This window comes from Cydia pomonella, chromosome 15 (genome assembly GCF_033807575.1).
Source record: "Cydia pomonella isolate Wapato2018A chromosome 15, ilCydPomo1, whole genome shotgun sequence".
NCBI classification, from domain to species: Eukaryota; Metazoa; Arthropoda; class Insecta; order Lepidoptera; family Tortricidae; genus Cydia; species Cydia pomonella.
The window spans coordinates 671,684-697,173 of NC_084717.1; the positions used below are offsets into that span (position 1 = coordinate 671,684).

Consider the following 25,490-nt stretch of genomic DNA (forward strand, 5'->3'; position numbering starts at 1 on the left):
AGGGCCTCAGACCACCCCCACACTTCCAAACCTCGAGAATCATTTCCTCGACTTGGGGAGGTGGTAGGCCTGTCGACGTGTCGACTAGATTCTTCCGCAGGTTCCTCAGAGTAAGTGGCGCCGCTAGCGCTCGGGCTTTGAGATCTGCCCGCCAGAACACTTTCTCCCAGCGAGGCACCACTACCAGAAATATCCCGGTCGATTGGTTCAAGTGAGACAGGACTTTGGGCATCAGAAAAGGTGGTGGGAACACCCACGCGAGTGGGTAGTTCCACGGAGAACTGAATGCGTCGTGGTACATCGCTTGTGGGTCTCTCAGGTCTCGGGATACATAATTGTGTACCACATGGGCTGTTGCCGAGGCGAATAGATCCACCACCGGTATTCCCCATCTCGCAAAAACTGTCTCTACGCAAGCCGGTAATAAGTGCCATTCCGGCGGTAGACGACGACGCGATAAGTGATCGGCTTGACAATTGTATTTGCCCGGTAGATAGTGTACGCTGACGTGTATTTGATTTCGATCTAGAAGATCTAAAATCTGATGGGTTATGTTTACCAGGGCTAACGATTTCGATCCCCCTTCTTTCCTTAGATGGGCTACGGCCGTCCTGTTGTCGCATTGTATAAGCATCGAACTGTGCTGCAACAGGTGAGCGTAACCTTGAAGAACATGAAGGATGGCTAACATTTCCTTCTGATTGCAATGAAGGTTCTGTTCTTCTCGTGACCAAGCTCCCGAAAGAGCTAGGTCGTTCAACTGCGCCCCCCAGGCTTGGTCCGATGCATCGGTTGTTAGAAAATTGGTGGGGGGAGGGCGATGTAAAACTGTTGATGCCTGGCAATTTTGTACCCACCAATTTAGTTCGATCGCCACACTTTGCGGTATCGGGAATGACGTGGTCGATGGGTCTGGCAGGGAGTTTAGAAACATTAGAAGTCGTCGATGATTGAGCCGACCCCTTGGAACGACAAAACTGGCGAAATTCAGAGACCCTACTATTCTCTGAGTGTTTTTCAAGGTCAGTTTTCCTTGAATAAGAACCTCTTCTAGTTTTCGACGTAATGAGGTTACTTTTTCTTTTGGTAAGGATTTTAAGTTGTCCCAAGTTCGCCAAAGTATCCCTAAGTAAACTATACTTTTTTGTGGATACAGAATTGATTTTTCGAAATTCACTTTCCATCCGAGACTTATGAGCGTTCGAATAGTTATTTTTACATGATCTTGTAATATGGCTGCATTTTGATGGACAATCAGAAAATCGTCCAGGTAAACAATAATTCTGACGTTCCATTGTTGCCGCAAGGTTTGAGCTACCCAATTTGTTAGTATTGAGAACGTTTTCGGAGATGTGCTTAGCCCGAACGGCAAGCACGTCACTTCTAGCAATTCTCCGTTGTAAACTAGGCGCAGGAAGCGTCTGTGTGCCTCGGCTACTTTCACGTGAAAATAAGCTTGGCATATATCGACCTTGCACATCCAGTCGTTTGGTTGGAGGAAGTCGGGAATCCGATGCATGTTTATGAGGTGAAACGGTTCGGCCAGTATATAGTTGTTTAGCGCTTTCAAGTTGAAAATTGGTCGAGCTGATCCGTCCGGTTTTGGCACAAGGAAAAGAGGAGAGATGAAGCTTGGTGACGGTTGTGCTACACTTAGAACACCTTGAGCTTTCATTTTGTGCACGATTGAAGTCATTTCTTTTGACACAGGAGTGTGAAAGGGGCCCGATTTTAAATTGGGATATACCAGAGGAGGTTTTGCAAGGAATGGTATGCGATACCCTCGGATTAACTTTAATGCTATTTCTGGTGCTCCCATTTTCTTCCATTGTGTGAGGAAGTGCGCTAATCGGCCTGCTTGAAACGGTTCCAAGTCATGGTTTCTGCCGTTTCTGGGTACCTTTGTACCCTCTACCGGCATTTCCTCGACCTCTGGTACCTCCACGATCGGGCCGCGAGCCTCGATTCTGAAACGACCCTCTTCCACTTGTGTGGTAAGACTGGTAAGCGGGATGATTATTTGAAGGTTGAGTTACCCATGGGTAATTCGGTTGTTGACAATTTTGACAATGACATACACCCCGCGAGGGTGCGTTGTTACAGGTTTGCATACGCATATTTTGCGAGGGAAAGTACCCTGGGCTCGCATTGCACTGAATTCCACGCGATGGAATTGTAGATTTTCATATGCCTTGCCCCCGCGAGGGGCGGCTATTAGGCTGATTTGCCTTGCTTAAAGCATTTTGTTTAAGAGGCCAAAAAGTTTTTCGAACACCTCCAGCCTTTTCAAGAGCCGATGTAAAAGTATCAGCATCAAAAATGTTAGATGTGGAAGGGGGGATTTTGTTTACTAATGCCTTGATAAGTGGTTCTTTAATTTGGCTTGTAATGGCCTCTCTGCGCATTTCAATAGCTTCGGCGCGGTGACCACAAACTAATTGTAAAAGATCAGACGAAATTTTTTGTAAATCGCCTTTTTGGAAAAGCTCATCAACTTTAGAATTTAATTCGTCATAAGAAAAATTCATACTTTTAGCCCACGACAAAAGACTACGAATACTATCTTGAATCGCCTGTTTTTGTTTCAAAATGCAGTAGGTAATAGCTGCATATGATTTATCAGCATAAGCTAGATGGCGTAAGGTATCATACATTTTTACCTCTTCGTTTGTTTCCAGGTCTACGAAACCTGGAGTATGATTGTAAAGTTTTTGGGTCTCAGAGTACCTAACCTCAGACCATGCTGCGCTTCCCAAGCGCTGAACGTCAAGAAGCATTTTCAGAAAATTTTCTGGAGTCTTAGGTACCGATGGTTCCTTTAATTTCGTTTCAATATCAAAAGTGAACGGCAAATTCAAATTTGCATCTTGACTCTCAGCGTCTGGGCACGGAGCATCATTCACATTATTAACTTCATATAGTTCACCGCTAACCTCTGACAGAATTGACTCGTTATCAGGGAAGGCAACATTTGAATTTTCTAGGCAACGATTATTTTCAAAAAAATTAGTATCGTGGCTAATAGTGTTGTCATTGCCAGCTGCAATATGTTTGCGAAGCTCACCCATTTCCTTGAATAATTTATCCATTAAGCGCGCGGAACGCCGAGATCGCTTACTTTTCTTATGACGGTGGCGGCGCGAACGCTTGTGACCGCTCGAGGATGACGAGCTTGACGTGTTGCTGCTTGAGCTGCTGCTGGATGAACTTCTACTCCTAGCTCGTTTGTGCGACATCCCACTTGGACCAGGCTGCGGCTCTGCCGGGCCTATTTGATCACTATCCATTTCTGAAATAGCAACGATATTAATTCTATTTCAAGACTTGCTCATGATTGTATAATTTCTTTAAAAAAAATACAATCGGATAGAAACATCTGCAAATAAAACACTATAACATACTGGTTATTTATTTGGCACAATAATTTAATATGTAGGTAGTGGTCAGAACAGAAAAACTGTTAAATATATGACCACATACTTATTGTGCAAATATTAGAAATCAGGTACTTACGTGATCACTTTTTTATATTTAAAAACACTTTATTATACAACGTATCGATTTTAGTAATCACGCATAACGATTTTATCTTTAAATTGTAACGGTCGCAGGGTCAGTGAGCCTGACTCGCTGCGCACTTGTTGCTTCGACGGGAAACTGAACGCCAATGACAAAGCGTTCACCGGACATCTTTTATTACCTGGTGTAAAAATGGCGCGGTCCGCCAGGTGTCGCCACTGTCGCCAGAAAAAGAAGTCAAATAAAGCACTAGACTGGTGATAATTCGACGGAAACAGATATGCTATCTCAATTATAAAGCTTCCAGTGACGGTCAAGTAATTTAATGATGGTTTCCGTGAGATGGCTCTACGACCATACCCGTACTGAATGCGTTTCGTTTGACGCATATTTGAAGCTATTAGATACATAAAAAAATATACATATTCATAATTTAATTGCATTAGCAATGTCTGACTAATAATTTAATAACACTAATTTTCTTTAACGTAATTATAAATGCCTGTAAAAAAATATTTATGTTATTAAATTATCAAAAATATCTTCAAAAAACCGAATATTCATGTTTTCGTGCATTGGAATAGGTACAATTCGTTATTGTTATTGATGTCGTTTGCTTTTCAAGTGTTTGGAGAATATCGTGTTATTTTTTATTTTGAGACCTTATTTTTGAGACCTAAGCGTGTATTCCGGATAAAGATTGTGCCTAACCTGTGACCTAGCAAGAATTTGGACTTCGAGTTGCCCTCCGATTGGTTTTGTGATTGAGAAAGATGTCGTATACGAAGTGCGTTTATTACAATTGTAAAAACACAAGTCAAGAAATTTCTATGTTTCGGTTTCCAGTACATGATCAAGAGCGTCTATTACTATGGATTCGAAATTCGGGTATGTTAGCTATTTGATAAATTATGTACTTTATTAAACTATTCTTCCCTTCATGTTTTCTACATCACCAAACCATTTTAGCATGTTTTTCAACATCTAATCATACCCTAAATCACAGTCGTAACTTAAATGTTGTATAAATATGCAGTACTTATCTACTACGTATATATTTATGTAATAAAGTTACTAAAACTCTTTTGTAATTTTCAGGGAATATTTACCTGGATTCATTAACAATTGATGAACTAAGTCGTCGGTACATTTGTGCGGCCCACTTCCATCCAAAAAACTTACATAATGGGAATTTAAGAAGTCGTTTACTTGGACCAGCAGTTCCAGAATCATTCCAAAACGAAGCAGGAGTTTCAGGTAATTTGATAAGGAAAATATAATTATAAATATGGTAATGTTTCAATTAAGGTAAGGTGGGGTAAAAGACAAACATAGTTTATTTTGCTCCGGGTAAGACAATTATGAGGATTCCATATAAGTGTTTGTCTTGTCCCAGTGACAGTCTTACCCCACCTTACCTTACATTCTATTTTAAGAAAATGTTTTCTATCATTGAATTTAATTGCAGTCAGGCTTAAATGCTTTGATGACACTAAAAGCCAATTTATTGTAAATTGAGGGTCCTGTGATATTAGTGAACGGGAATGTTTATGGTGCGACTCTGTCCGTCCATCTGTCTGTTACATAGCTATTTATTTAGTCATTTGATGCTGTACAGATACTATCTTTTCAAACTTGCCTGATAAGTACTGTCATAGAAAACTGTTCCGTTCTAAGGTATTTCTATAATGAGAGTTCTGTATTTTTTAAATTTATTGTTCAGGTAACCTGCCATCCCCTGAAGTCTTGAAAGTGATGACACCAAAGAGGTTTTATGCCAGAAAACGAAAAATTTCCCCAATTGAAACAAGGAGTTCTTCACCAACAAGTTTAAATTCAGTCTTCGAGGGACCAATATCTACTCCAACAGGAAGGTTATCTAGAAGGAGAGGAGTGAATTTCTGGGACCACAGAGAAGACTGTCTAGAAAATGTTTGTTCCAAGAACAACAAGATGACACGCCAAAAACAAAAAGAATGAAATATACAGCTTCTAGCTTAATAAAAGAAAATAAAGCGTTAAAAGCACAGATACGAAGACTTCGGAGTAAATCCAAAGTTTCATCTGGAGTACTTCTCATAAAACCAGGTGATTTTAGAAGTGAAACAGCAAAAACTCTTGCTCTAATGCAAACACGAAAAATAAATGAAAAGAAGAAGTGGACAAAAGAAGAAAAAAATGTTTGCTTATCTTTGTTTTACAAATCCAGCTCGAACTATATGTTCATGCGAAGACAAGGAGTGGTGCTTGCCGCGCCTTCCACTATTAGAAAATGGCTGTCAGAGTCAAATTGTTTACCTGGCTTGTGTCCAGGAGTGTTTACACAGTTAAAAAAGCGTTTTGAAAATGCCACCATAAAAGAAAAAGCTTGTATAGTGTGTTTCGATGAGATGTCAATAATGCAAAATTTAGAATATTCAAAGAAACATGACATTATTGAAGGCTTTGAAGATTTAGGAAAAAATCAACGAACTGGTAAGATGGCAAAATATGCATTAGTGTTTCTTATAAGAGGATTGTATTCAAATTGGAAACTGCCTGTTGCATATTTTTTATCCCACAGTAATGTGAAATCTGAAAACTTACAATTACTTTTAAAAGTTGTTCTGAATAAACTTTTCGATAGTGGGCTATTACCCAAAGCCGTAGTATGCGACCAAATGTCTACTAATCAAAAAATATTTAAAAATTTGGGGGTAACAAGCAAAAGTCCGTTCTTTTATTGTAACGGTAGAAAATTTTTTGCGTTATATGATGCACCCCACCTAATAAAAAATATTAGAAATAACTTTTTGAATAGTAATTTCTCAAATGATGATAAATTAATTTCTTTTCAAGATGTTGTACAAACATATAATATTGACAAAAAATCTTCAAAAAGCAGGTCACTTACAAAAATAACAGAGCGCCATATAAATCCAAACAATTTTCAAAAAATGAATGTGCGTCTCGCTACACAAATATTAAGTCATTCTGTAGCAGCAGCTATTCGAACGGCTCAAAATTCCGGGGAATTAAAAAATGAAACGGCAACTGCCACTGCTGATTTCATACAAATTGTTAACGACATGTTTGATGGGCTTAATAGTAAAACGAAATTTAACAAAAATCCGTACAAGTGTGCCTTATCAAAAAAAACAAATTTAGTCAGAAATGCCATTTTAGATGGTCAAAAATTATTTAAAAACATTGTTAAAGTTTCAACTAAAATCACTAAGAAAGGACAAATAAAAAAAATATGTACTCGTCCACCATGCTTTGACGGTGTTGTCCAAACGTGCGAAGCAGTAATGCAGTTATTTAATGAGGAAAGTACAGATCCACAAATAACTTACTTAATTACAAATAAATTAAACCAAGATGTGATCGAAAATTTATTTGCCCGGTTCAGGCAAAAAGGTGGGTCAAATAGAAACCCTACAGCAAAACTGCTTCGCACTATTTTTAGGAGCAATGTTGTAAATTCTTTTATGAAACTGCCTACTGAAAAAAATTGTGAAGATGACGATGAAGAATTCCTTGAAACAACCGACGTTGTGGGGAATTCTTCATCCTTATCTGAGGATAATGTCCTTGAAGAGACTGTACAAACTAGTACTGCTAGTACACAAAAACAAAGTACGGCAGAAGCCTCATTTGTAACTTCCGTAAATCATTCTCAAATGCCATCTACATCAGGCTCCTCGTCATTATTAATTGATATCTCCACTCCCTCATTAGAGGAATGTTCAATTGCTTATTTTGCAGGGTATCTTGCAAAGAAATGTTTAACTAAATTTAATAATTGTGAACGTTGTTCCAATAATTTGGTCAAAATAGAGGTTGATTTACAGGATGAGAAGCAATTATTGATTTTAAATAAATCTTATAGTTTTAATAAAACTATCAAACTCAAAATGCCTAGTGATGCATTTTACCAATTAATCAGTTTGGCTCTTGATGCTTTTGACATGCATTTTGAAAACATTTTTCAAAATAATATAAAATCTCGTCTCTTTAAATCAGTTAAGAATTATTTGAAATGCGAGGCAGAAGATCAGCTCAATATTTCATGCACAGAACATATAGAATATATTTTAGACCTCATGATTTTGGTGAAACTGCATTTTTATTGTAAAAATCAAAGAAGTAACATCTTAGAAAATAAAATGAACCCTAAGCTAAGAATAATAAAGAACATATAAACAACGCTTTGTGCTTTTTTATTATTATTTAACCTTATTTTCGTTAGTCGCAATCTCTATAGTAGGTACATTACGATATAAGTGCGAAAAATAGGAAATTCCCAACGAGCAGCGATAAATTAAAACACGACCGAAGGGAGTGTTTTAAATCGACACAAGTTTCGCATTACCTATTCGCACATGTATCATACAACGTTTACAGTACATGTGACCCTTTTCAATTTTCGATACTGTGATGTAATGTGCTAATTATTGCCATATGGACTGTAATATTTAAATACCTACAATACAAGTGCGAAAAATAGGAAACTCGTAACGATTGGCGATAAATTAAAACACGACCGAAGGGAGTGTTTTAAATCGACACGAGTTGCGAATTACCTATTCGCACGTGTATCGTACAACGTTTTTCAGTACATATGTCCCTTTAAATTTTCGACATAGTTACATAATGTGCTAATTGACGCGTGTCGATTTAAAACACTCCCTTCGGTCGTGTTTTAATTTATCGCCACTCGTTACGAATTCCCTATTTTTCGCACTTGTATCGTAAATAACTATTATCTTCGTAGTATGTTTAAGGAGTATCCTTGTTTAAGCCTGAAACGCGTCCGTTCGCCGCAAGCGTTTAGGGTCTCCCCACACTCTCGGCTTGAGTCGGCTCGCCCGATGCCTTACGACATGAACTTTACTTGTCGCTCTTATTGCAGAGCACAATTAGCACAGACAATGCTTATTATTGTTATTATGGTGCTACTTTATCGCACTAGTACTGTTAAAAGTACATTACGATACAAGTGCGAAAAAAAGGAAATTCGCAACGAGAGGCGATAAATTAAAACACGATCGATGGGAGTTTAAATGTTTTGACTAGACTATTAATGATGTAACGTCGGAGGTCAATTTAAAACTTATTAATTATACGCGATTAATTCCCGTTCTGCTATATAATATTGAGTAAAAGTCATGAAAGTTTAAATCAGTGTGTTGTACGATGACTTGAGAATTTACTTCTTTTCGCACTTCATCGTAATACTATTCCTATTAGAGTCTGCCGATTCCGCGTCAATGGGAATTATTATTAATTATCTAGAGTTATATCTCCAACTTTTGTGGAATGGTTTTTTCCATTGATTCTACTCAGAACAGAATCGTACGCTTTTTCCATTTTTACTAAGAAAAAAAAACTGATTGAAAATAATATAATCAATTCAAAATCTAAAATGAAATGAAATGAGATAGGTGTGAGGAGGCCCTAAATCGCGTAACAGACGCAGTGTTCTTGTATGCATAAAACTAAGTTAGTAAATATTTTTTTAACTTAGTTTTAATACTTTTAACAAAGGAAAAATGACAAAGCGCTTGCCGCAGCGTTTAACGCACGCGTTTTTTTGTAAAAAAACAATGACGTGTTTTCGAGACACAGCATATGCATTCAATTGATCACACCAATCGCATGCGCTGCGAAATACCGCACAAAACAGCCGAGCGCTTAAGAGGATATGGGAGCTGAGATTTAAATATTTTAGGTGAATATATCCGTCTCGCTAAAGGAAGTTGCTCCTAAAACTAAACCATAATAGGGTTGTTTCCAATTTTTTGAAATGCTTGTATTACGTTCTATATTAACTAAAAGTTGCCCTAAAAATCAACTTTTATACTACTAAAAACGGCTTTAAATATGTTAAATTAACAAAATATATTTTGACAGATGCTTTCGCGCCCAAAACGCTCTTTGAAAATTGTGTGACGTCACAGTTTACGGGTTGACACATAACTACATACACACGTAGAAGATACGAACTGTCAACTGACATTTGTCATTTGTTGTTTATCGCCTAACTGTCAACAGTATCAATCCGAGAGTTGTGACGTCATCAGAATCTTCAATGACATTTCGGGTTTGGTCACGTGACGTGTGCCAAAAGATATTTTAAATTCAATATTTACAAAAATATGGTCATTACAGGTCCCCTAAAAGTAGTTTAACATGTTCTTATAATCCAAAAGAATTTATTGGTATACAATTCTGCCCTAAGATTTGTAGATGGAAACAACCCTATTCATAATTAAATTCCATCAAATCTACTAGTGTGTTGCCAGTAAAATGAAACGTTCCATAATTAGTAAATATATTATTGGCGAAAGAATGCACGTAAATAAATAATTTACTACTAATTTTAAATACAATATTTAAATGCTTAGTTTAACCCATTCATGGCCAAGACCCGTCGAGCCTACACATTAATATTACGCCAGGCCACCATACAAACCGTTTTTAGCTAAAACGTATGACTCAGCTTATGGGTCTCTGGCCTGGCGCGCACGGTAAATAAATCGCCGCTTATGAAGCCGGCTAGTTGAACAATTATGCAACATTTTTACTAACCACCTTTTTTTCAGTGCTTATCAAAAAAAATATTGCAGTTTGTAAGAATGAACATTTTTACTTTTTTTACATACTTACTAACTTACTGTGTTTGTTGTTGTTTTATGGGTCAAATCTCGGAAGTTCAATTTGAACCATTTCCCTTGGACCCCTCACACAAAACAAAATATATTTTTTTAAACTTGTAATTATTTGTCACACACAATTAGATAATACAATATTAGTTAGTGGTGCCTGTTTCAACTGCCTTATTTTATATTGAAGGACAAAAATTAATGAATATTAACATCATTGTTTGTAGGAAATTGCCTAAGATACAATACAACGATCACCAAATATTATGACATAAAAGTACAGTGGAAGAAAATCCTCGTTGCCTTGCCCCTCACACAAAACAAAATATTATTATACTACGGTTTGGTAAATATTGCGTGCCATAATTTAAATAGTAATCGGTTGTAAAATGGTACAATATCCAACAGCTTCAACATGAAATAAGCTTTAAAATTTGTATGCCTATAGGCACGACATAGTGATACCAAAATATTTATGTAACATCTTGTAATCTACCTAAGTTGTACAAATAAAATCTTTCAATCTTACGAGTACATGCGGTCCGCGTCTGGACCAAGGTTGGTGTCTAGCAGTGGTTGCCGCACTACGCTACGGAACGGATAATTATTGATACATTTTTATATAGACAAATTTGATAGATTTTATATTAGGTAAATAACCTATGTATTTGGCATTTCCTGCAGTAATGCAGTCGACCGCAGCAGTATTGTAATCACACTCAAATTTTAAGGGTTCAATGTAATAATGGAACCCTAAAAAGCTTTTTGTTACAAAATTAAAAATCTACACACTTACAAATTATTGGTAACGAAGTATAAGAATGTTGTTAAAATACCCCTACTCTGACGGGAATAAATAAATACTGGCAACACGTTTTTGTATACTTGTGTGCGTTCCTGAGCGTAAAGTCCCCTCCAGACTATGCGCGTGAATCGCGGCGCGACTTCACACTCGCACAACTTCACGGCGATTTCGCAGTTTGGTTCGCGGCAAGATGGCGCCGAAGCGTCAGCTGATCGGATTTAGTTTGCGGCAAGGCTCTGATTTAAACTGGGAACAGTCAAATTGATTTTTGGTTGATCAAGTTTGCACCTATTCGCACCGAATATAACCAAGTAGCCGCCATAGAAGGTTATGACAGTTTAACAGATTAACCGACTCGTGAGCGAATCGCGGCGTGAAGCGATTGCGAGTGTGGAGTCTAGCTAGTTCGCGCTTCGCGTCTCCTTTGACGCGGGCCAAATACCGACATAAAACGGGGAATGAGGCGCGAAGGCGTGAACAATCTGCGAAATCGGCGCGAGGGCCCTCCACACTCACGTTCGCGGCTTCGCGCCTCGATTCGCGCACGAGTGTGGAGGGCCCTTAAGACACGAGCGTCGCACGCACACGCCGATCGTGTTTCGGCTTCACTTTTGGCTGATTAGCCGCATGGCGACTATCGGTCTCTGTGTATTGTGTCTATGCCTGCGAATAAATCTCAAAAAACGATGTTTCGTACTCGAGCTCGACTGTTTCCTCCTCCAAACCTGAACCAAATGTAACGAAATTTTGAGATCTAAATAGTAGTGAAATCACCCGAGTCGGACTGTTTTGCTTTTTAGGCTAATTGATGTCAGTTTTGAACACCATGCTTCTCTTTGCGGCCTAGTAAATTAGGCCGTTTTTGCAAAATTAGAATTGCACTATCACCTTAAGAAACAAAAATATCAAAAAAAGGAAAACAGTCCGACACATATATTTATAATAATAATATGTGTTGAAAAAAATCATTGCTCTAGCTTCAAAAACACGGAGGAAACAGTCGAGTACTACTTTTGTATGGAGAAATAACCACTCCTGTTGCCTCTTAACACGTCAACTGACGCACGCGGCTACAGCCTAATAACAACCTTTGTGCATTCCGACAAGGTTCACAAAGACGTGTATCGTTCAAAGAGTTAAATTAAAATAATATCTTTATTTAACATAAAACGTAATATTTAACAAATGCACATTGCAGTGAACTCCTCTCTAGGCCATGTTTGGGGTCAAGGTCATGTTTTAAAGTTTGCCATAATCTGCATTGTAAGTATAGAATTTGGTATAGAATGTGACCTTAAAAAGACCCTGAAATATACGACATTCGTAGATAAATTGAAATATGTCAGGGTCTGAACGTCTAACGCGTCTTAGCTCAAGCGAATTATGAAGACACAGACAGGTATATGGATGCGAGCGAGACAAAACACAGGGCGAGACTCATGTAGGCCAATGCCCATATAGCAAGATGGCTGACAATTTACTCCAGTATTATCATAAAAGATAAGATATAGCAAAGAGAATATGAACCACAGGCCTTTGCGTCTATTGCAGACGATTTATTTTATACTTTGCTGTTAAGACAACGGGCTTAGTGACTGCGACTGGTGAAATTATTGCGCCATCTATCCGCTCGTTTAAGAAAAACTAAGAACTGCAACTAACAACTACACCGCTTCTAGTGGCGCTCTCCCGCGGAATAGATTACGCAACCTACAGCCCGCTCAATGACAAACGCCATCTAGGTTTAATACAAAAAAAAATGATTTCTTCCGGAATACGCTATCCAATATGGCGATCGCAAGTCCTAGTAGATTAATTAGTCCATGGTAATATATAAGTATGTATATTTATATGTATGTATGTATTATGTATGTTTGGTATTGTATTATATTTGGTTTTTGTTGTTAAAGTAGCACCGCCCACAATCTCTCTGCTTTGCCTAAAGGTTGACTGGTAGAGAATGCCTCATGGCATTAATTCCGCCATTTGTACTATAAGGTTTTCTTTTGTGCAATAAAGATTAAATAAATAAATAAAATAACTTAAGGAAACTGCTCTGTAAAGTGAGCACACTATTAAGCTTACTTATTTCTCTATGGTTATACCTACAAACAGCAACACTCTTACCTGTCTCCCATCCTGATCCTGTCCCCTGTCCATCATATATATTCCTCGACCGTTATTCCCATCTACTTGGGGTCGGCCCTTGTCTTACTTCTCCACTGTACACGATTCTGTGTGGTGTCTTTGTTGACGTTCATTCCTTTAAGGTATTTTTCGACCGTCGTCAACCAAGTGGAAGGTCGTCTTCCGCGTCCTTTACACGTCGTCCGCAACTGAAGGTCAAGCTTGACTATTTAGTCCTCAGGGCGTCTCTGTACGTGCCCGTACCATCGAAGTCGTTTTTCTTGTATTTTTTCAGCTATAGGTTTCTCTTATGTAGCTATTTTGGATTTTATCCATCAGTGTGACGTTACCTGACCAGCGCAACATACGCATCTCCATGGTATGCGTGGTATCCTGTCCCCTGTCCATCGGTGGACCTTATTACAAAATTCATAAGGTCCGACGCTGGACAGTTAACAGTATGGGCGATGGTACATGTATAATACCTACATAACCTACAACACTACATTGTAAGTATATTCTAAATAAGATTAATACAATTATTTAAACAAGATTAGTTATTTCGGTCACCATAGTTTTGACTGGAAGCAAAGCTAAAGGTTAGCGCACACACAACCTCGCCTTAAGTACATAATTGATTGTAGAGAAGACTAAAACTTGTGGTCTAAATATGAATAATCGCACAAGGGCAATTGCGGCCATTTTTCTCTGTCACTCTAATTACATCTTAGTGAGAGTAAAAGAGAAAGATCCCCGCAATTTGCGAATTTCGGATTTCGCGGTAGGCCCCAAGCTTCACGATGACCTGCCGCACATGATAGGCAAGGCGTGATGTTCAAATGTTTAATACGATTAGATTATGTTATTAAATGTTAGATTGACATAAACGCTTGAAAGCATTGTAGCATTCTAACAAAATGCCGACACTTTCAGAAAAATATTATTAAGTTGGTTTTTGGTGTACTGCTTTGCAGTTTTCAAGCCCAGATCAAAAATAGTCTCAATATCAGGTCAAATACAGGACTATCTAACATAAATATAATTAAAATAATAAATAAATATTATAGATCAATTTTACACACATCGACTTAGCCCCACAGTAAATTCAGTAAGGCGAGTGTTGTGGTAGTAGACGACGATATATATTTGGATACCTACATAGCAAACTTTCATAATTAAGAACAAATATTTGTGATAAACACACAAATAAATGCCTTTACCAGGATTCGAACCCGGGGCCTCCTGCTTCATGGGCAACTAGGCTAGGACAACAGTTTAGTGATACTTTGGTGGAATACTATTTCAATGAGTATCCAGTTTTATACTAACAATATTGAACTTCTCGCCACAAAATCGCAACTTTAAATGTCTTCTAATATCGAGCCGAGTTGATCGGGCATCAGGGGGCCTAGCCTAGTGAAAGTCTTTATTCTTCATTTTAGGCATATTAGAATGCACTTATGAATAACAAAACTATCACCGCTAACCCTACACAACAGCTCCGAGAAGATACAGCACGAAACCTGGCGGGACAAAAAAAATATCAAATCTTATAAATACAAAGATGACAAACGTTGACAGAAATCGCATATCGAAATTTAAAAAAAAGTATGGAAATAGTCACGTGACCAGAGCTGGGCACCGTTAATCTGCTAACGCGTAACGGCGTACCTAAACTTGCGTTTTTTGTATTGTTGCGATACTTACGATTCCTGATCTACATACATGAATTGTTAGTTTGGGTTCTGTAAGTTAACAGTGTTTAAAAAAACCCGGTCAAGAGCGTGTCGGGCCACGCTCAGTATAGGGTTCCGTATTTGCCCGTTTTTTGCCTTGGCGGGATTTTATTTATGACCTGCTAACTTCCAGAACCCAAACTAACAATTCATATAAGAAGATCACTATCGCAAGTGTCGCAACAATTCAAAAAATGCAATTTTAGTTAACGGATTAACGGTTCCCAGCTTTGCACGTGACTTATCGTAGCTCGTAGTATCTCTCATTTCGAGACATTTTTTCTATTCGTTTCGCGTTTGTCTATGTACGATTCTCATCTTGGCTAAGCTGAGATGATAAGTCAGCGTTAACCTTTATTCGTGTTATCCTGTTACTCACGTACCGATTAATTTAACAATAACAAGTTCGATACTTTACCAATCATTATTAGTCCGTATTTAGAGTTTGTTGTAATTGATCTGTTTTGGGCATACCTAAGTACATGTACTAAAATAATTATTCAAATGTAAGTTCGCTATAATATGCTATTTTTAACCAACTTCAAGAATTCAAAAGGAGGAGGTTATCAATTCGGTAGTATGCTTTTTTTTTTTTAAATGTTTGTTACTTTATAATTCCGTCATTTCTGAACCGATTTAGTTACGATACAAGTGCGAAAAATAGGAAATTTGAAACTAGTGGCGATAAATTAAAATACGACCGAAGGGAGTGTTTTAAATCGACACGAGGAGCGAATTATAATATTGGGAACGTTGTCCAAGTCAGGGATCGGGAACCGGTATTTTTGTATGGGAACGAAATAGTACATTACGATACAAGTGCGAAAAATAGGAAATTCGAAACGAGTGGCGATAAATTAAAACACGACCGAAGGAAGTGTTTTAAATCGACACGAGTTGCGAATTGCCTATTCGCACATGTATCGTACAACGTTTTACAGTACATATGTCCCTTTAAATTTTCGACATAGTTACATAATGTGCTAATTTACGCACTAGTGCGGAAAAGTAGCACCATATGTACTGTAAACGGTATTTTTACGTTCTTTGTTAATTACTTCATTTCTAATTAGGCAATCTAATAATATGAAGTCGTTATCTGAAAACACAACTGAGTCCTACATTTAGAGTATAAAATAAACCGAAATATATGGTTATTTCGATGTTTTTGCAAAAAACCGGTTCCGATCCCTGGTCCAAGTATAATATTGGGATCGACATAAAAACTATGGGACTCTTCTTCCTCGCGTTGTCCCGGCATTTTGCCATGGCTCATGGGAGCCTGGGGTCCGCTTGACAACTAATCCCAAGATTTGGCGTAGGCACTAGTTTTTACGAAAGCGACTGCCATCTGACCTTCCAACCCAGAGGGGTAAACTAGGCCTTGTTGGGATTAGTCCGGTTTCCTCACGATGTTTTCCTTCACCGAAAAGCGACTGGTAAATATCAAATGATATTTCGTACGTAAGTTCCGAAAAACTCATTGGTACGAGCCAGGGTTTGAACCCGCGACCTCCGGATTGCAAGTCGCACGCTCTTACCGCTAGGCCACCAGCGCTTTGGGACATTAAATTTTATAACACAAAATTTGTAAGATTTAAAACACAATTACTCTTCAAATGTGAAAGGCATACATATAGTGATTTTTGTATTTTCTTTAACAAATGAAGCATTTACATTTTAAAAAGTAACAATTGATGAAGTGGAACTGCTGATGATGATCAGTATGGAACTCTTCAACGACACATAGTACACGTTTGGTGATTTGTCCTCTTCGCTGTGTTTGTTAAGCAAATTAGATTTTCAAGACAAATTTTTGTCAAGTTCGAGTTCTGATGGGGTCCATGAGGAATCGAGGGAACTCCTCAAAAGTTAAAGGCATATATATATAGTGATCTTAGTATTTTCATTAACAAATCAAGTATTTACATTTGTAGAACTGACATTTGATGAAGTGGAACTGCTGATGATGAACATAACGGAACTCTTCAACGATACATAGTTCACGTTTGGCAATTTGTTCTCTTTGCATGTTTGTCAAGCTGTTAGGTTCTCAAGGCACATTTTTATATTTTTATCCTATTTAGTTTTTTAAATAATTATCTGATGCTTTATTTCATGCAAGGTGTGATATAATTTATCTTAAATACAGTCGCATACCCTATTGCGGGTATCTTACCAGGGCAAATCTGAAATGTGTCAAGGTGGGTGCAGTGACAAAAAAAAAACATGTTACCTCCGTTTCTACATAATTAGGCGTAGGACGCTGTCTTTTTAATTTCATTGTATGAAATCCAAAATCAACAATAATCGTTCTTTCACCGGTCTCCCTCATTAAAGTCGGTTTTTTTTTCTTAAAAATTATTTTTAAACAAAGTTTTTTGTTGTTTATTTTGAATAAATTCGATTTCGATATTCATTACACTTTACAAATTAATTTGGCACTGCGTATTTTGTAAACACATCTCTTGAAGCCCTTACACCCTTTTAATTTTTTATTTTTTTATTTTAATTTTTTAATTTTTTTCGCGTTATCGCGCTATTTTTGATTTGCTTATCGCTAAAATTGACAATAGCATCAATATTTGAAATTTACCCTTATAAAGCCAACCCAATCTCTCTGCTTAGCCTTAAGGTTGACTGGCAGAGAATGCTTCGTGGCATTAAGTCCGCCTTTTGTACTGTAAGATTGTTTTTCTTTTGTGCAATAAAGATTAAATAAATAAAGAAAAAAATAAATTTAAGAAAAGTTGTGTTCAATAAAAGTGTGTACAATTAAAAATTAAAAAAACCCAACCGTAATGAAACGGATGAAATGATTTTGATAGAACATATCTTAGACTTAAAACCACCACTAGGGATACTGCTTTTAATTTAAAAAAAAAAACAAAGCTACGGTGCCACACACATAGTAGTCTAAGTTACTCGTGTGATAACCCTCTTTTAAAAAATGACTGCTGTGAAACTATTTATTTAACTACTTACATAAAATCAATATCTGTACGGCCAAATCAAACAATTAATTAGGACTTTCGGCCCTACGAGGAGTTCGGCCTTCGCGTTAGGATACTTATACTATTGTTCTGTGTTTGAGCACTAACTTCAAGAAGCTCGGCCTTCGGCCTCACGTGGCGCTTCTCTTGGACGCTTGAGGCCTTCGGCCCTACGCCGATAGCCTATAATTATTTCCTGTATATCTATTACCTATATTAAACTGAGTATCGTTGTTCCAGGCCCGTGATGGAGTACGTTTTCCTGCTCGTGATCGGCTCCGCAGCTGCCGGTATGTAAATCCGTCCATAAAACGTTAAACGTTTCCCGAATTTTTAAATATTAACGGGGATTATTTATTGAGCCCCTCTTTGACAGATGGTCGCTATTTTGTTGGGCTGCTTGGGAAAATATTTATTTTTCAGTTGTACTATAAGTATCCTTATATTCGCAAGTGTGATGAAAAACATTGTGTGTAACTCCGGGGGTAAGAATATTACTAAGTCGGTTACAATCTTACAATACTGACTTACCCCCCTTCGTTGCACAATGTACTATTAAACCCTGTGTATCGATGCTGTAAAGAGATGGCTACAGTCGGTTATGAACAGACACCAGAAATAATATTATTGACACAATTTTTTTCTGCTCATTGTGAGCGTAGCTCGAGATTTAATGAAAAACATATGACAATAGCTTGCTCAATACAAAATATATTGAATTCTGCAAACGCAACCTTATCTCCGAACCGTAAAGTCGTAATTTCAGTAAAGCCTCTAGCCGGTCCTCTACCTACAATAGTTTGTTCCACATTAGGGATGGCAACATCCGACAAAGGTTGCTTGTAATTTTGGTCGTCAAGTTTGAGTAAATAGTGCTTGAGGCGTCCCGTGTCTGGGGCTGGTGTTCTCAAACTGTAAACTTCAAGGTGACAATGAGGCCAATCAAATTTGATCTGAAAATGATATCTAAATGATGTCACTATGTAAGTTTGAAATATCCTCCATGAGCCAAAGTTTTCGCAAGAGTATTTATAATAGGGTTGTTTCCAATTTTTGAAACGCTTGTATTACGTTCAATATTAACTAAAAGTTGCCCTAAAATTCAACTTTTATACTAAAAACGGCTTTAAATAAGTATAAGTTCGTAAGAAAACATTCGGACCTATTTACAAAATTAGTAGACCAGCCCCGACGCTTCGAAACAAGGTTTAAATATAATTTAGCTTTGCCTTCAACCTCTAAACTCAAACTCCATAGTACAAGTCCAAACGTCATGGCAGTTAAAATATATAACCACCTTAAAAATGATATCAAGGCTCAAAAAAATTACAAACAATTTAATAAAATGTTGAAAGACTTTCTGATAAATAAATGTTACTACAACTTACAGGACTTTTTTGATGATGATGTTACAGACACCTTCTAAGCAATTATAATTAACTATACTTAATGAAAACAATGACATTTATTTACAAACTTACCTAAATTTATAACCAAAAACTAAATCTGTATTATGAATATTGTACATTAATTAATTTATTTGTTTGGCATTTATTATTAGTGATCTCGTGTGTAATATAAGAATTGCCTCATGACTTTCTTAAATAAGTAGATAATTTGGATAATATGATAATATGTTATGAGTTATGAATAATAAGATATTATATGCTGTGCCCTTGCAGAGTCCATGTGAGACATTGTATATCATATTGTATAACATCTATACTGTACCATGGTTGCAATAAAGAATGATTATGATTATGATGCTTTCGCGCCCAAAACGCTCTTTGAAAATTGTGTGACGTCACAGTTTACTGTTTGACACATAACTACATACACACGTAGAAGATACGAACTGTCCACTGACATTTGTCATTTGTTGATTATCGCCTAACTGTCAACAGTGTCAATCCGAGAGTTGTGACGTCATCAGAATCTTCAATGAAGTTTCGAGTTTGGTCACGTGACGTGTGCCAAAAGATATTTTAAATTCAATATTTACAAAAATATGGTCATTACAGGTTTAATATGTTCCCTAAAATAGTTTAATATGTTCTTGTAATCCAAAAGAATTTATTGGGATACAATTCTGCCCTAAGATTTGTAGATGGAAACAACCCTATTAGAATTGTTTAGATTATTAATTCACAATTCATTCATTCATAATTCATAATTAAGTGTAATAAAGTTAACTGTAATAGAATTATCAGTGGAACCTTCTTTTCCAATGAAAGCCCCTTTATTTTTATGGCTTTTCGCTCAAATCTATATTTTTATGTAAAAATACATACCTACCTGAATTTTTTTTATGTTGCTGTCATAGCATAGCGGTATATAATTCTGGGACAAATCAGCCTAACGAACTAAAATAGACTACGTATGTAATTCAAATTTATAGATATAGCCCGAGGGATTAGCACATTGTCAATGGGTGTTCTTTAATTATTTTAATAAAACAGATAACCTCTTGAAGAGTTCTGGAGTGGACTGACATCAGATGTTAGGCAACCTATGCTTATCATTGGAGGACTTGTATTTTCTCAAAGGCTTTAAGAAAAGGACACACATTTTATATAGGTACACTGGTACAGTCAGCATCAATAGTAGCGGATGAAACAACGCACCAAAAGTATCTGATATTCGGGATATCTTTTCCAAATATAGATAAATCTCTATAATGCACGTTCATAAGTATATCTTTTCAGTTTTAAATGTCCTACAAAAAAAAAAACATCACTTTTTGTTAAGCTGTTACAGAATGATGACTGTAGAAGCGTTGTTTGATCCACTACTTTTGATGCTGACTGTACTTGGTGTATACGATGAATATAAACTATTATAAACGTGTTTTAAATCCACAAGGCCCGTTGAAGAAAATGTTTGAGAACCACTGCTTCAGGGTGTACATAGGTAACGGTGGATGTTATAAGTATAACTGAGGGACTTATGTCCGGTTGCTTTTAGGACAGTATTTGGGAGAGTAATTAGGGTTCCGTACCCAAAGGGTCAAACGGGACCCTATTACTGAGACTCCGCTGTCCGTCCGTCCGTCTGTCACCAGGCTGGATCTCATGAACTGTGGTGCCAGTTGAAAATACAGATTATGTATTTCTGTTGCCGCTATAACAACAAATACTAAAAACAGAATAAAATAAATATTTCTTTCCGATCTCGAGGTTCTCATTCAATCAACGAAGTTAAGCAACGTCGGGCGGGGTCAGTACTTGGATGGGTGACCGTTTTTTATAGATAATGGTACGGAACCCTTCCTGTGCGAGTCCGACTCGCACTTGGCTTTTTTTTTTGCGATGTCGGGGTTGGTCCCGTAGTAAAAGTTACTCAGTATGACCTAAACGTTAACGGGTCTCTTTCTTTGCCTTTGTTTCTGTTGCATTCTGTATTATGGCGAAGAAAGAAAAAAATACACCAGGGTGTTATGTGACATTATTTACAACCAGCGTTTGTGACAAAATAAGCCAAATCATTTAATTAATTAATTTATTTATTTAATCTTTATTGCACAAAAGAAAACCTTATAGTATTTACTACTCATTGAATTGCTTGATACTGATTTTATTTCAAATAAAAATCTGACAAATCCCTGACAAAAAGCCTAGTTCCAAGAACTAAACAAGTTTACTCTTACATTCTGTCATGTCCAAACCTTCATCAAATATGATTCTGAAGCTTAGATACTAAAAATAGTACATTTTTTGTCCCAAACTAGCCGCTCGTTAATGTGTGTTTACCAATAATAATATTTGTATGTGTGCGTAGCTACCTGCGATATCCGGGAGCCCGTCACGCCTCCACACAAAACAGACAAAAAACGACAAATTATCACTTAACACCCCATCCACTACCGCTTGTCGAAAGACGCACAAAAACCTGCCTTCTTCTAATGCCGCAATGAATGAGGAACGCTCGTTAATCTCAAAGAGCATCATACAGGAATTTATATAATAGCTGGGCCTATGCACGGGACAGGTCCCATCAATTTGTTGGGTTTAAAAAGCAGATAATCATTCGAGCAATTAACTTTAATGAGTAAACACATCTAGTTTGGGATGTTAACGCGTTTCTAGTTAAATTGAAAGATGGGGTTTGAGATTGGATGCTTTTCTGAGATGAAAATAAATAATTTGTTCAACGACGGTAGTCTTACGGTTCGGTGGGCTACGTCGATTAGGGTTCATTGCATTTAATTTTGATTATAGGTATTGGATTGTTGCCGAGCTTTTCGGAGAAGGATAATAATGTAAATGTAATAAAATAAAACAAATCTACATTCTGAGCGCATCCTATAAAGGTGTCTTTAAATATTTTTACTTGGAATGAGTTAATGCAGACAATATTGACAATGCAAAGACTCCTCTGGAGTTGCAGGCGTACATAGGCTACGGAGACTGCTTACCATAGTAATAGTATAAAAAAAAGAGAAGTAAACCCGGCAAAAATACTTGTATGACACGAAATGTTTCAAAGGAACCTGTGTTTAAGTAAATCGATTAAAATGGAATCAAGTAATTCCGGTCCTGGCGCGTAGGCATAAATAGCAGAATCGTCGAATCATAGTTAACACTCATAAAACATTAGATACACGATCAAGATAGGCTGAATGTTCGGAATTTGATTAATTTATTCGCGTGGGAACTATGTTAAATGGTAGGAACATTTTACTTGGTTATTTCTTTATGTATCTTTAATAAATACGATGTTTAGATACTTTATTTTATTTTGAATAAGCTAAGTTGCCAGAAATTTTGATAGCGCGGACGGTGCAAGTGCTATTTTAAACGCTAATCTATGAAATTATGACGTTTACTTAACAATTGCACAGTCTGCTTCAAAATCGCTGCCAACTTAGCTTGGTCTAACTGTATAATGTTTGCTGGTTTTTTTTTACTGACGATACGGCTGCGGGGCTGCTATTTTTTGTATTTCTAGACCGTTTTCACATTGTCCTATTCGATAGGGGAGAAAAATAGCTTCTTGCATTAGCGCTTTTCTTAACAACAAACAATAATTGAATGGGTAAAAATATATTAAAAAAAACCGGACAATTGCGAGTCGGACTCGCCCACCGAGGGTTCCGTACTTTTTAGTATTTGTTGTTATAGCGGCAACAGAAATACATCATCTGTGAAAATTTCAACTGTCTAGCTATCACGGTTCATGAGGTACAGCCTGGTGACGGAGGGACGGACGGACAGCGAAGTCTTAGTAATAGGGTCCCGTTTTACCGTTTGGATACGGAACCCTAAAAAGTACTTTTTCCTTCTTTGTATTTGTATCCGACATCCGATATCGGATAGGGCAGTGTGGAAACGATCTTAGAGTTATTAAACTTATAGATATCGTTGAATACCTACGCTTGCCGAGCACGTCTCTTAACCTCGTAAGGCCCAAGGTCCTACCAATAGGACTTATTCAGTTCGATGAAATTTAAATCATATTCAATTGGAACAGAGTTGCATTGGCTTTGTTTCATTCAATTTTCAAACAAAATAAAATCAACTGTATTCCCTGCATTTGGATGGGTATGGGCATTGTGAATGTCATCTCGCTCTGTGTGGTAGGGCACAGCACAGCGGATGTCATTCCAGATCTAGAGCAGAGCCCAACTGGGGAAGTACCTCCACCTTACAGAAAATCGCAGCCAAATAACACTAGACCCTACTCATAGTGTTGTGTTCCTGCCGGTGAGTAAGGTTGCCAGAGCTCAACGAGGGTGGGAGGGGGTTAGGGTCGGCAACGCGCATGTAACTCCTCTGGAGTTGCAGGCGTACATAGGCTACGGATACTGCTTACCATCAGGCAGGCCGTATGCTTGTTTGCCACCACGCAGTATAATAATAAATAATAATTCAGCCTATATACGTCCCACTGCTGGGCACAGGCCTCCTCTCATGTGCAAGAGGGCTCGGGCTATAGTCCCCACGCTAGCCCAATGCGGATAAAACCACGCAGTATAAAAAAAAAACTATAGGTTCAAATTCTAGTGGCAAATTTAGGATTTTTCATTTCTATGGCTGGGCCTTAGGAGGTTAAAAGTACAAGTGGAACTTTTTTCTTATCAGTGTTTGAATGCATCGCCTCGCTAATTGTCCTGCAGAAACAGTCGGGAGCATTCTCGGAAGGACACATAAAAATGTCGCCAACATCTGCTTAAGGCGCCGTGGATTCAGGTTCTTCTTTCACTCTTACTGAGCGCAAGCGTGAGGGAGATGCAAGCGGATATCATGTTTTTAGGGTTCCGTACCTCGAAAGGAAAAAACGGAACCCTTATAGTTAGGATCACTTTGTTGTCCGTCCGTCTGTCTGTCTATCAAGACCCTTTTTCTCAGGAACGCGTGGAGGTATCAAGCTGGAATTTATATCAAATACTCAGGTCTACTAACCCTTGGAGCTGTGAAAAAATCAAAGTTTTAAGCCAACACAATCAAAGGATACAGCCAATGCCGGATTGAGAGGTCTGGAGGCCTCGGGCAATAAAGGAGTGGAGGCCCCCTGGGCCCAAATTATTTTCCAAGAAAAATGGTAAATTTTCCGAAGTCTCTATTGTGGGGAGCCCTCTTTTGTGGAGGCCCCGGGGCTGTAGCCCCGGTTGCCCTCCCCTAAATCCGGCCCTGGATACAGCCGGTTACGCCGCAAAGCACATTTTTCGTACCGATATTTTCAGACGTGACTGTACATAGCACAGCAAAACTTATAAATCTATGTTAGTGATATAAACAAAAAACAAAAATATAAACTAATTATAAGCGAAGCGGAAGTTCATAACATAATTTATACTGGTCCGTCTCTATATCTCGGCAAGATTAGTGAGTCGTAGTTCAATAAGTTCATTTAAAAATTCTCGCTGCATCGCCATTCCTGAACGTATCATTCAAATAACAATCATTAAAATGTTCTTGAATGTTTAATTATACTTTACCGTTTTTAGTCTAGCAGGTTTCTGAGAAAGTAGTATAATTTATAGTTTCAGTTTATTAACAATTACCTAAATGAGAATATTTAGGTATGTTTTAGAAGTCCTAATTTGGCTTTATTATTCACCCTTAGTCACCTAATACGATTTCGAATGCGTAGACATGATTCTTGTTATTTCGTAGAATGCCTCGTGGCATTAAGTCCGCCTTTTGTACTATAACATTGTTTTCTTTTGTGCAATAAAGATTAAATAAATAAATATTGTTCTCATTATCGTGCAAAAATATTGATTAAATATTAAGTAATATAATATTATTTGAAACGAAAATATATTAAAGCTAGAGTGCCTAAGGATCTGAATATTTTCATATCATCAAACACAAATACAATCCAAGGAAACTTATTTGTAAATAATAAGATTCAACCTTAACATAAGTTTTAACATTGAGTAAGGGTAGCCATATCCATGTATGTAAAGAGTACATGCTCTAACAAGTTTTGTTATATCTCTATGTCCATAGCAACTGCAGGCGAAACGACTGCCAATTGAAGCGTCTAATGAAAGTAATGAACCGATACGCTCCCACGCCACTTAGCAAGTCGAGTATCAAGTACTGGTGCAATAAATGTAAATATTAAAATTGCATTTGTCTTCAATGTTCTATAAACTAACTTATTAATAAAATAACTAACTTCGCACTGAATTGAAAAGAACAAAGTGAAGCGTGTC

The 25,490-nt window shown here is 37.4% G+C and overlaps 1 protein-coding gene across 1 annotated transcript in view; it reads left to right on the forward strand.

Annotated features, from left to right (window-relative positions):
* The window catches only part of LOC133525491 (interference hedgehog), a 116,558-nt gene that overhangs the window by 52,266 nt on the left and 38,802 nt on the right, over positions 1-25,490 (forward strand). The window contains exon 2 of the mRNA XM_061861750.1: positions 18,068-18,117. Within this exon, the coding sequence (XP_061717734.1) occupies positions 18,068-18,117 (50 nt within the window). The remainder of the gene's footprint in view (positions 1-18,067; positions 18,118-25,490) is intronic.